This window comes from Bos indicus x Bos taurus, chromosome 13 (assembly GCF_003369695.1).
Source record: "Bos indicus x Bos taurus breed Angus x Brahman F1 hybrid chromosome 13, Bos_hybrid_MaternalHap_v2.0, whole genome shotgun sequence".
NCBI lineage: Eukaryota > Metazoa > Chordata > Mammalia > Artiodactyla > Bovidae > Bos > Bos indicus x Bos taurus.
Window position 1 is genome coordinate 48,935,534 of NC_040088.1, and position 13,861 is coordinate 48,949,394.

A 13,861-nucleotide genomic window follows, 5' to 3' on the forward strand; every position below is an offset into this window, starting at 1 on the left:
AAATACTTTTTAAAAATACTAAAGCCCAGAGATAAATCCACGCACATATGGACACCTTATCTATGACAAAGGAGATAAGAATATACAATGGATTAAAGACAATCTCTTTAACAAGTGGTGCTGGGAAAACTGGTCAACCACTTGTAAAAGAATGAAACTAGAACACTTTCTAACACCATACACAAAAATAAACTCAAAATGGATTAAAGATCTAAATGTAAGACCAGAAACTATAAAACTCCTAGAGAAGAACATAGGCAAAACACTCTCTGACATACATCACAGCAGGATCCTCTATGACCCACCTCCCAGAATATTGGAAATAAAAGCAAAAATAAACAAATGGGACCTAATTAAACTTAAAAGCTTCTGCACAACAAAGGAAACTATTAGCAAGGTGAAAATACAGCCTTCAAAATGGGAGAAAATAATAGCAAATGAAGCAACTTACAAACAACTAATCTCAAAATATACAAGCAACTTCTACAGCTCAATTCCAGAAAAATAAATGACCCAATCAAAAAATGGGCCAAAGAACTAGACATTTCTCCAAAGAAGACATACAGATGGCTAACAAACACATGAAAAGATGCTCAACATCACTCATTATCAGAGAAATGCAAATCAAAACCACTATGAGGTACCATTTCACGCCAATCAGAATGGCTGTGATCCAAAAGTCTACAAGCAATAAATGCTGGAGAGGGTGTGGAGAAAAGGGAACCCTCTTACACTGTTGGTGGGAATGCAAACTAGTACAGCCACTATGGAGAACAGTGTGGAGATTCCTTAAAAAACTGGAAATAGAACTGCCTTATGATCCAGCAATCCCACTGCTGGGCATACACACTGAGGAAACCAGAAGGGAAAGAGACACGTGTACCCCAATGTTCATCGCAGCACTGTTTATAATAGCCAGGACATGGAAGCAACCTAGATGTCCATCAGCAGATGAATGGATAAGAAAGCTGTGGTACATATACACAATGGAGTATTACTCAGCCATTAAAAAGAATTCATTTGAATCAGTTCTAATGAGATGGATGAAACTGGAGCCTATTATACAGAGTGAAGTAAGCCAGAAAGAAAAACACCAATATAGTATACTAACACATATATATGGAATTTAGAAAGATGGTAACAATAACCCTGTATACGAGACAGCAAAAGAGACACTGATATATAGAACAGTCTTATGGACTCTGTGGGAGAGGGAGAGGGTGGGGAGATTTGGGAGAATGGCATTGAAACATGTATAATATCATGTATGAAACGAGTCACCAGTCCAGGTTCGATGCACGATACTGGATGCTTGGGGCTGGTGCACTGGGACGACCCAGAGGGATGGTATGGGGAGGGAGGAGGGAGGGGTTTCAGGATGGGGAACACGTGTATACCTGTGGCAGATTCATTTCGATGTTTGGCAAAGCCAATACAATATTGTAAAGTTAAAAAAAAAAACACTAAAGTTTTCTTTTTTTAAGGCAATACTATGCAACCTCATTTAACATCTAAGCTAGTGGAGGTGATAGCATTCCAGTTGAGTTATTCCAAATCCTGAAAGACGATGCTGTGAAAGTGGTGCACTCAATATGCCAGCAAATTTGGAAAACTCAGCAGTGGCCACAGGACTGGAAAAGGTCAGTTGTCATTCCAATCCCAAAGAAAGGCAATGCCAAAGAATGCTCAAAGTACTGCACAATTGCACTCATCTCACATGCTAGTAAAGTAATGCTCAAAAATCTCCAAGCCAGGCTTCAGCAATATGTGAACCGTGAACTTCCTGATGTTCAAGCTGGTTGTAGAAAAGGCAGAGGAACCAGAGACCAAATTGCCAACATCCGCTGGATCATGGAAAAAGCAAGAGAGTTCCAGAAAAACATCTATTTCTGCTTTATTGACTATGCCAAAGCCTTTGACTGTGTGGATCACAATAAACTGTGGAAAATTCTGAAAGAGATGGGAATACCAGACCACCTGATCTGCCTCTTGAGAAATTTGTATGCAGGTCAGGAAGCAACAGTTAGAACTGGACATGGAACAACAGACTGGTTCCAAATAGGAAAAGGAGTACGTCAAGGCTGTATATTGTCACCCTGTTTATTTAACTTATATGCAGAGTACATCATGAGAAATGCTGGACTGGAAGAAACACAAGCTGGAATCAAGATTGCTGGGAAAAATATCAATAACCTCAGATATGCAGATGACACCACTCTTATGGCAGAAAGTGAAGAGGAACTCAAAAGCCTCTCGATGAAAGTGAAAGTAGAGAGTGAAAAAGTTGGCTTAAAGCTCAACATTCAGAAAACAAAGATCATGGCATCCGGTCCCACCACTTCATGGGAAATAGATGGGGAAACAGTGGAAACAGTGTCAGACTTTATTTTTCTGGGCTCCAAAATCACTACAGATGGTGACTGCAGCCATGAAATTAAAAGATGCTTACTCCCTGGAAGGAAAGTTATGACCAACCTAGACAGCATATTCAAAAGCAGAGATATTACTTTGCCAACAAAGGTCTGGCTAGTCAAGGCTATGGTTTTTCCTGTAGTCATGTATGGATATGAGAGTTGGACTGTGAAGAAGGCTGAGGGCCGAAGAATTGATGCTTTTGAACTGTGGTATTGGAGAAGACTCTTGAGAGTCCCTTGGACTGCAAGGAGATCCAATCAGTACATTCTGAAGGAGATCAGTCCTGGGATTTCTTTGGAAGGAATGATGCTAAAGCTGAAACTCCAGTACTTTGGCCACCTCATGTGAAGAGTTGACTCATTGGAAAAGACTCTGATGCTGGGAGGGATTGGGGGCAAGAGAAGGGGACGACAGAGGATGAGATGGCTGGATGGCATCACTGACTCGATGGACGTGAGTCTGAGTGAACTCCGGGAGTTGGTGATGGATAGGGAGGCCTGGCGTGCTGCGATTCATGGGTTTGCAAAGAGTTGGACACGACTGAGCGACTGATCTGATCTTATCTGATCTGAACACCAGTTAGCTGCTGGCTGATGGCCTGGGCTCTGCGAATTTTGTGTGGAATGAGATGACCCTGCTCTCAGAAAAGGGGTTCAGTTCAGTTCAGTCGCTCAATCATGTCCGAATCTTTGCAACCCCATGGACTGCAGCAGGCCAGGCTTCCCTGTCCATCACCAACTCCGAGAGCTTACTCAAACTCATGTCCATTGAGTCGGTGATGCTATCCAACCATCTCATCCTCTGTCGTCCCCTTCTCTTCCTGCCTTCAATCTTCCCGAGCATCAGGGTCTTTTCAATGAGTCAGTTCTTTACACCAGGTGGCCAAAGTATTGGAGTTCCAGCTTCAACATCGGTCCTTCCAATGAATATTTAGGACTGGAAATCAGTCTCCAGGAAAGCAGAAATGTCATTTATAAACCATGGTTCCATAGACACTCAAGTAATTTACCAAAATAAATAAACCTTCATATAGAATTAGAATTTTTGTTCTTAGTTCCAGAAATAAGTCACCGTTTGGTTAGTAGGCAGTGACATTAAATTTATCAATTAAAACTCCTTATAACACACACATTACCATTTTCCCTGGCATAGCTTATCTTACCTTGATCTTTCGGTGGTACTGAAAATGAACTCTGCATGATGATGTCGTTGACTTGAATAACAGCTGTCCTAAAATTAACCAAGACAAGTAATAATTAGGAAAGAACTGAGATGCCATGTGAAAATGTACAAAAACATAAATTACAAGCTTTATTTTTTAAATAAAAAGTCTTTATTTATATGAGTAATAAGAAATGGAGTGAACTATTAGGAATTAAAGTTTTATTCCTTTCTCATAGACACAGGATTTTACTGACTGCTCAGGTATGGGCTTGGAGAGGGAGTAATGTGACACATTAAGAGTGAATTGTATCCATCTCCCTGCCCTCCTGGTGTCAGGGAAATGTGCAAGTAGGCAAAGCTGAGGTTCCCTAAATATGTCCTGCCTGATAATTATATTTTAGGTTCTATTTAAGAAATAACTAAAATGTTTAACAATGTAGGTAAAGGAAGTATAACTACAATATAATCATTTGATGAAACATAATTCAGTCATTAAAATGCAATTTTGAAGATTATGCAGCAGCATGGTAAATACTGATGATATAATATACTGGATGAACACACCAAATGACCGACACACTAGGATTACAGCTAAAAACAAAGGCACAGAAAAATGCATGACAGGAAATATGTTAATATGTATATTTCTTTTGTTTTGGTGATGTAATTAGAGTTGTTTTCCCTTCCATTTTAGATATTTTCCAAATTATATAGAATGTGGGTTCCATGTTAATAAGCTATGCAAATGTATATAAAAATAAGACAAAGTCTTTGGAAAAATACAGGTAAATATTTTTTGTGCACTTCAAAAACTGCCATGTTTCTAAGTATGATGCCAAAGACAAAGACATTAAGGTAGAGACTGATGAATTTTTCCAGTGAAAATTTTAAATGTTTTTAAAGTAGAAAACTAGGTAAAATAAAAGGGCATGACTTCTACTTCCAGCCAAGACAGAATAACAGAGGCCAGATTTTCCCTCCTTCCTGAAACAATCAAGACACAGACAAAATACGTGAAATAATATTTCAAAACAGTGACCCTCAAGTCACAAAGAACTTTTGAGAGAGAGAAAACATTTGTTTTCTGTTACAGGAAAGGAGAACGTTGACGGAAACATCCAGAGTAATGAGGAAAAGAGCTGGAGAGAGAAGGAAAGAAAGGAATGAAGAGCGTCCTTATCAGGTGTTCACTTGTGCACCTATAAGCACATACCATGGAGGAAACCACCTGAGGCCGGGAAAGATCCACAGTGCCGAACACTCACGGAAGAACAGGCATATCACCTGCTCTTACCAGTCAGACTGGAAAATCTCTGAAATCATGGGACACTGGGTAGAGTATGAAGAAGAATCCTGCTTTAGTAAGGGGGAATAATTGACCCTATACTAAGCATTTCTTTGGTTTTACAAAACATATCTTAAAGAGAGACCGAAAAGGATCAAACTATTTCCAAGTGTCCTAGCTGTGTATTAAGAGCAAAGCTCAAAAATATTTATAGAAAGACAAAAATATCCATCATCCAACAAAGTAAAATTCAGCTGACATGAATTTTGACAGCTGACAAAGAATTATCAAAGAGGTAGGAAAATGCAAGTGACAGTGAAAAAAATAATAACTGATCCTGATCTGACATAGATGTTAGAAATAGCAGACAAGGACATTAAGTGTATAACCTGTATTTCATGTGTTCAAAAATTTAAGTATGAACAGGAAAGATATAAAAATGACCCAAATAAAGTTTCCAGAGATGTAAATTACAATACATAAAATTAAAAAGTACACCAGATAGGATTATCAGCATATTAGACGTGTTGGAAGAAAAATACTGGAAAACTTGGAGGGATAGAAATTGAGACTGTCCAAAATGAAACTCAGGAAGAAAGGAGTGAAAAGAAAAAAACAAAACAAACCAGATCATCAGGACAGATCATCATTTGTGCTCTAGGACAACTTTAAGCCACCTAATAGATCCAGTAACTGGAGAAGAAAGACATGCAAAATCAAAAAAATTATTTTTTAAGAAATAGTGGCAGAAACTTCCAAATTTGAATAAAGCTATAAACATATCTGAAAAGCTAAAAAAAAAAAAAAAAAAAAAACCAAACCCTAAAGCACAAGAAACATGAAAACTACACCAATGCATATCATGACCAAACTGTCCAAAACTACTGAAAAAAGGAAAAATTTAAAGTGAGGTGATGCAACTGAGAAGACAAGTGGAGCAGCATGTTTAAAGTACTGAAAGAAAAAAAAATCTGTAATCTAGAATTCTATGTTCATAGAACCTATCTTTCAAAAATAGGAGAGAAACAAAGTCATTTTTGTTCATACAGAAGCTAAAGGAATTCATTATGAGCCCACCTACAAGGAATGTAAAATGATGTCTTTTAAGCAGAAGGAACAGGATACCTGATTAGAATATAGATCTATACACAGAAAGGAATATTTCAATACTAGAAACAGGAACTTCATGGTAAGCATATAAGGTTTTTGTCTTGATACTCAAATTTCTTTGAAATATAACCCTTTAGATGACAGAGGTGACACCACTACAGATATCACTGCTATTTAAAAATACCTGGCAATACATTTGATAATTTAAATAAAATGAATAATTATTCTGAAAGACACAAGCTACCAAAGCTCATTCAAAAAGTGAGCCCTGTATTTTCAAAGAAATCGAAGTTTTAGTTCAAAATCACCCATCAAAGAACTGTAGGTCCAGAAAGTTTCTTTGGAGAATTCTAACAAATATTTAAGGAAGAAATAATACCAATTATAAGCAAATTCTTTTGGAAAACTGAAAAGGAGGGAATTGTAACTACCTAATTCAATGAGCCAGCATTATCCAGATACCAAAATCAGACAAAAAACCATGAGAAGGAAAGAAACCTCCAGATCAAAATCTCTCCTTAACACAGATGCAAAAATTTTAAGATGTTAGCAAATCAAATCCAACAGTATGACACACCTTGACCATGTAAGGTTATCCTGGGAATGCACACTTGTTTAATATTCAGAATCAATGTAATTCATTGTATTTGTGAAGTGAAAAAAGGAAAACTGTATGATCATATCAATAGATGCAGAAAACACATGTGACAAAATCCAACATCCATTAAAAAATGATCATTTGGAAAAATAAGAATAGAAGGAAACTTCGTCAACTTGGTAAAAGGATATCTGTGAAAAATCTACAGCTAGTATCATGCCAAACAGAAAAGAACTGGATGCTTTCCCTCTAAATTTACAAACAAGAGGAGGATATCTACTATTACAACGTTGATTCAATATTGCATTGGAAGTTCCAGCCAGTGCAATAAAGTGAAAATGAATAAAATGCATCCATACTGAAAAACAAGACATAAAACAGTCTTTATTTGCAGATGGAATGATTGTCTATGTAGAAAATTCAATGGAATCTATAAAAATAACTGAGTTCAACAAGCTTAAAGAATACAAGACCAATATACAAAAATCAATTACATTTCATATACAAATAACAATCAGAAACTGAAACAATAAATCAGAAAATAAAATTTAAAATACTATTTGTAATGACATCACAAATATGAAATAACTGAGGGTAAATCTAACAAAAAGATGTAAAATACTGAAAACTACAAAACAATGATAAGAGAAATTTTTAAAGACCTAAGTGAATGGAGAGATATATACCATGTTCATAGGTCAGAAGATTCAATATTGTTAAAATGGTAATTCTCTGCAAACAGGTGTTATAGATTTAATATAAGCTTAATAAAACTACCAACAGACATTTTGCAGAAATTCACATGGAAATGCAAAGAACTTAGGATAGCCAAAATCATTTTTAAAAATAAGACAAAAGTGGAAGGAAAATACTACTCTAATTTCAAGATTATTATAAAGCCAAAAGTATGAAGACAGTTTAAAGATAAATTCATGTTGATGTTATGGCAAAACCAATACAATATTGTATAGTAATTAGCCTCCAATTAAAATAAATAAATTTATATTAAAAAAAACAAATAGATCAATGGAACAGAATACAGAGTTCAGAAATAAACCCACACATATATGGCTGACTGATTTTTCATGAAGGTGCAGAGGGAAATCAACACAGGAAAAAGCGTCACTTTAACAAATGGTACTTGGACTACTGGACATCCATATGCAAAAAATGACAACAACACTGTGAGACATACCTCACACCACATATAAATCCAAAGTGCATCACATATCTGAATGTAAAACCTAAAACTACAAAACTTCTAAAGCACTCTGGTTTTTTATCAAGCAAAGATATCTTATATGGGACATCTAAAGCACAATCCACAGAGTAGCTAACTAATAAGTAGACTCCAAAATTAAAGACTTCTGCTCTTTAAAAAACACTATTAAGAGAAGGAAAAAACAAGCCACAGAGTGGGAGAAAAATGATTGTAAATAATACACATAGAAAGACCTTATATCCAGAATAAAGTACTCTCAAAGCTTAATAATAAGAACACAAACATGCAATTTCAAAGACAAGCAAAAGATCTAAAGAAATATTTCACCAAAAAAAAAAAGATGTGGCTTGCAAATAAGGACATAAAAAGATGCTCAACATCATTAGTTATTAAAGAAATGTAAATTAAAACCACAAAGAGATATAATCACAAACCTATTAGAATGGCTAAAAAATTTCTCAAGACTATACCAAGTGCTGACAAGAATGAGGAGGAAGTGGAAGTCTTATACCCTGCTGGTGGTAATGTAAAACGGTACAATTACTTAGAAGAAAGTCAGGCATTTTCTTCATAAGATAAAGATACACCTACCATATGATTCAGCCAATCCCTTCCTACTTATTCAAGAGAAAAAAAGATCACGTTCACAAAGAATGTTCACAGCAGCTTTATTTATAGTAGCCCCAAACCAGAAGCAATCCAAATGTTCAACAACAGGTGAGAGTTTAAACAAACTGTGATACACCCATTCAATGTAACATTCCTTGGCAATGTAAAAGGATAAATTACTGATCTGCACTACAGTACGGATGAATCTGCAAAAACATCATGCTGTATGAAAGAAGACAGATAAAAGAAGGTATATATTTTATGACCTGAGTTTTATAAACTTTTAGAAAATGCATATTATAGTGACAAAAAGCTGATTAATAGTTGCCTGAGCGCAAGGAAACAAGGAGGGTTGGAATGAAGTACCTACTTGGGCATGAGGAACATATATCCACCCATTAGGATGAACAACATATTGATTATCTTGATTGTGGTGACAGTGTCACAGGCATTACTTACATACAGCAAACTGCATCAAATTTCACTTTAAATATGTGAAATTTTTGTATGCCAGTTACATCTTAAAATAGCTGTCAAAAATTAAGGCAAATTTATTGGGAAAAATCAGAAAACTCACAACAGATATATAGTTATACAGTTATTCATTTAACAGTCTTTGAGGTGTGACTATGCAAGGACATGGTAGACAGGGTCCTTGTGCTTGGATCTGGTATAAATAATGAGAAACCTCTCCATAAAACATAAAACTAGCAGACTCCAGAAACATGAAAGAGGACAAACTAGTAATCATCAGAATGTTCAGCCTTATAATTAAATAAATGCAAATTTCAAAAATAAAATTTCTTTGCCTACAAATTGGCAAAAACAAACAAAATGCATGCTTGGAAAAAGTCTGCAGAGATGTACATGCAAACTGGTAGGTATTTTTGCAAGATGCACCCTAAGCCTTATAGTTCTGCACTCCTTTTGATCCAGACTGTCCTTACCCTTCAGAAAATCATGATAAATGTGCAGAGCTACATACTACCATCTTCACTATCATCATCCACGTTACCTTTTTAAAATTCTTCAGGGTACCATTTAATATACACACAAAATATAAAGTCCCTAAGTAAATGAGGATCTATCTGTCTATCTATCTTTATAATGAAACTATTATAAAGACTGTTTCTTAGGATATTTAAAATTATGAAAAATGCTTACTACACATTTTTGTATGAGAGGGGTTGGTTATGGAGTGGTATGGTTCAATTATTTCCCTGAATATTCACATAAGGGAAACTACCAAACAGTAAAAGTGGCTACCTCTGAGTGAGGAATTAAACTGCTATTTAACTTTCCCTTTCTTTTTAGTTTTGGCTGAGCTGGGTCTTCACTGCAGGACGTGGGCTCTCTAGCTGCAGTGCCCAGGTTTCCCTAGTTGCAGTGCATGGGCTCGGTAGCTGCCTCATGTGAGCCTAGGTGCCCTGCAGCATGTGGGATCTTAGTTGTCTGACCAGGGATTGAACCTGTGTCCCTGGCACTGGAAAGTGGATTATTAACCACTAGACCATCAGGGCAGTCCTTTAACTTTCCTTATGCTTATGGATATATTACTAAGTTTCCCCAATGAAAAAATACTGTCTCTGAAATTGAAAAAAAAAAGCAGAACAAAAAGTTTTATTTTAATTGCTCTGGAATGCTATATTAGATAAGGATTGCCATTAAAATACTTTCCCCCCAATATCATGGTATTTAAAATAGGTAATTCACTAAAATGGAGTCTGTTATCTTCTGCCACATAAGACATGATAGTATTTAATTCTATTGTAATTATGAAAAATGAAAAAATTGTGTCATAAATACACCTAATGCTTATTTTAAAAAGCACCTGAAGAATCACAATATTGTATCCTCTGATTGGGTTGGAAATAAAAGGTCATTATATAAATGTTCTAGAGGAAAAGATACATTAAAAAGTCACATAAGTTCTATCAGCATTTTTCAAATATTACACAAGCAAAACCAAGGCCATCTTGACTCAGGGTACCATGATACAGCACTAGCAGCCACTGTGTCCTTCACAGTCCAGAGAATCTCTGATCATTATAACCTGGCTTTTCTTACTTGCATGCTGAAAAGTACATTAAGTAGAAAAATTTATCAGAAAGGAACAAAAATTAAAGAACGCAATGAATGAACGCCATCGATTATAGCAAGACAAAATGTTTTATAAATCACTCATATGGTTACTTTTCATTTTAGTTAATATGTCATTTTTAAACTGAGTTGATTAAAAATGAAAATTAGGTGAATTGGTTATATGGGAAGTGACAGCTCAATGGTGCTAGAAATGGAAATCTTCCATTTATTCCTGGTTGAGGAAACCTAAGGTACATCATGCCTTCTCTTTGCTATACTGCCTTGACAAGGTTCCTAAAAATACATTTAGAAAGAATCTTACATGAAAAAATCTTATATGAAAAAACTTTGCTCCATGTTCCATAAGCTTATTACCGTTAACCCAGAGTGGGAGTATGTATTTAAAAGTGTGTTCTTGTGTGTGTATTTGGGCACCACTCAGAGCTGCAATGTCGAGTTACTCTAGATTATTAAGGGAACTTAATATTATCTGATTAATTTTACGGAGTTATTTCCAGGGGAACTATTTCCTACAGAATAAACATTGCTATTCAGATAGATGCCATAACATAACGAATTTGGTCAGAAGAACATAAAGCATGAAAAAATTGAACAAGGTGAAAAGTCTTTGGGTGTATAGCCATTGGTTACTTGTAACAGGCTCTTCTTTATATATTAAGATAACACTACTAACCTACCACTGACTAGGCAGCTGTTCTTCTCCCAGGCCTTCCTCCAGTTTTGATTTTACAGTGATCTTGTGGCTCTGGATTTTAAAGCACTGCACAGTGATTGGCCCACAGATTTTAGGTTTGAGGCTAGAGCTAGAGTTGGTGAATTTACAGAAAACACCTTGCCCTCTTCTACACTGAGCGCTTACTACATGCTAGACCTACAAAGTGATACACACACACACACACACACACCCCTCTATCCTCAGGAGAGAATCAGCACTGTCAAAATCTTTCAAGTAAAAAACTGAGGCCCAAAGAAATTAAGTAACTTGCTCGAGGTCATTAGGATGAGCCAGAACTGATTCTCCAGGTGTGTCTGGTTCTTAAACTCATATACACACTCCTATTTTACTGCGTTCAGTCTTCCTTTCCCACTATCTTGCCTCCACTTTTCTCTCTCGTGAACGCCTGTACAAGTGTGTACCAAGTCAATGGAAATAGAGAAAGTTTGTTGCTGGAAATCAGAATTAAAGGAAAATCAGTGAAATAAAGAATGGGAACCAAGGAAATGAAAAAAAGTGAGTTAGATAAGCTGGGAAAGGAGTGAACTTGGGAAATGAAAGAACTCAGCGGGAAATGATAGTCATCTTGAAATATCTGAAAGTCATCTTGAAACATCTGAAGAGAAGTGACATGGAAGAAGGATGAGAGGAATGCTATGTAACCTGAGTGCACAGTCCAACCAGGAAGGGAGACCAGGTACAAGGAAACCAATGTCATGTGAACACAAGGCAGCACTTTCCGTGACCACTTATGCTCCACTAGGAAACCACTCCGTAACGTGCTGTATGAAACACTGAACTCTGTCACTGGAAACGCTGAAGGAGAAGCTGGCTCGAAGCTGTTTACCCAGCCCTAACTGTCATCACAGACTTTAGCAATATGGCAGCAAAGGACTCAGAGAGGCTGTATAACCCCAGACATTATCTAAGTGAAAAAGCTGCCTTTTTTTTTTTTTTCACTGAATTAAGGAAAGGGTCATGACCCAGCGGAGGAAGTGGAAGGAACAGCCCGAAAAAACCTGTGAAGTATTCAGTGCTGCCCTTGTCCTTTTACGGACATGGGTATTGTTTCAAAATGTTTAATGCATTTGAGGATGAATTTTCCTACCCTGTTTAATTTCATGGGCACATGAAATTTCACCATATACTTCACTATTTTAAAAAACTTTTCAAATCGACTTTACTGAGGTATAATTTACATACAGCAGACATATATATCTGTGTAGCAATCAGTCTTTTTTCTGCAATTTATAATGTTCTGATATACTAGGGGCTGGCTGGCTGGACAGAGTGCCCCTTCTGTTCTTATTTTGTTGCTAAGGTGGGTATGACTCTGTAACCCGCCAGGCTCCTCTGTCCATGGGATTTCCCAGGCAAAGAACGGGTTGCCATTTCCTTCTCCAGGGGATCTTCCCGACCCAGGGATCAAACCCACATCTCCTGCATTGGCAGGTGGATTCTTTACCACTGAGTCACCAGGGAAGCATGCCACTTCCAGGGCTAGATAATCCTAGACAAACCCTGGGGAGCACACCTTTCAATGCCAAGTCCATATCCCCAACCTCCTCCTTTATGGAACTTCACACGTGAGTCAACATTTTCCCAGGCTTCAGCCACCCCAGGACCAGGTGTTGGACAGCTAGGACTATCATGTAGCCTGAAACCACTGAAACTGTTCAAACTAGGCAATCTAAAATGATCTCTTGCTCTACCCTGCCTTTCCCAGGGAGACCACGATAAAGGCATCAGGCCATGCTTGCCCATCCCTCTTCCCTGTTGACCAGCCCTGGAACCTCCCATGTGGCCCTGAATGCCTGGCACACCCCCTCTCTTGGGAACTGTAAGAAATAACTTCTTCTTTCAAAGGCAGTTGGCTCTGTCTGTAACCCTACCATACCCAATGAAAACAAAATCCCAGTTATGTTACAAGAAATATAGACATGAACATCAAAAGTCCCCTCATTATCTGAAAGAGTCCCCTTGTGCTCTTTTATGGTCAATCCCCACCTCTCTTTCCTGGCCCCAGGCAACTACTGACACTTTTTGTCACCATGAATTAGCTTTGCCTGTTCTAGAATTTTGTATCATTTCATATAAATCAAACAGTATGTTATCATTTTATTATGTAGATCAGCAGATCATTTCTTTCTGTTGCTGAATGGATTCCATCCTATGACTAGAATGCAATTTGTCCATCCATTCACCCATGGCTGAGCATCTGAGCTGTGATCAGTTTTTGGCTCTCATGAATAAAATTGCTATAAATATTTGTGTCCAAGTCTTTGTGTAAATAAACATGTTCATATCTCTAGGGTGAAACTGCCTAGCATGAAACTGCTGAGTGGTATAACTACAAGCAACTGCCTGTTTTTTAAAGCAGCTGTACTATATTTCATTGATTTTAAAAAAATAACCTTTTTAAAGCATTGCTAGAATTCAAGTTTCTTAAGATTTTTATATAAATAAGAGGACCCAGTATCTTAAAGCTCAATTTTATCAAAATAATATAATCTTGAAGTGAAGTTGCTCAGTCGTGTCCAACTCTTTGTGACCCCATGGACTGTAGCCCACTGGGTTCTTCTGTCCATGGGAGTTCCAAGGCAGAATACTGGAGTGGGTTGCTATTTCCTTCTCCAGGGG

At 37.0% G+C, this 13,861-nt stretch overlaps 1 protein-coding gene across 9 annotated transcripts in view; it reads right to left on the reverse strand.

Moving 5' to 3' along the window:
* The window catches only part of ZNF438 (zinc finger protein 438), a 197,765-nt gene that overhangs the window by 30,395 nt on the left and 153,509 nt on the right, over positions 1–13,861 (reverse strand). For all 9 annotated transcript variants that reach the window (XM_027559775.1, XM_027559776.1, XM_027559770.1 and 6 more), the window contains one exon: positions 3,578–3,645. In XM_027559775.1, the coding sequence (XP_027415576.1) occupies positions 3,578–3,645 (68 nt within the window). The remainder of the gene's footprint in view (positions 1–3,577; positions 3,646–13,861) is intronic.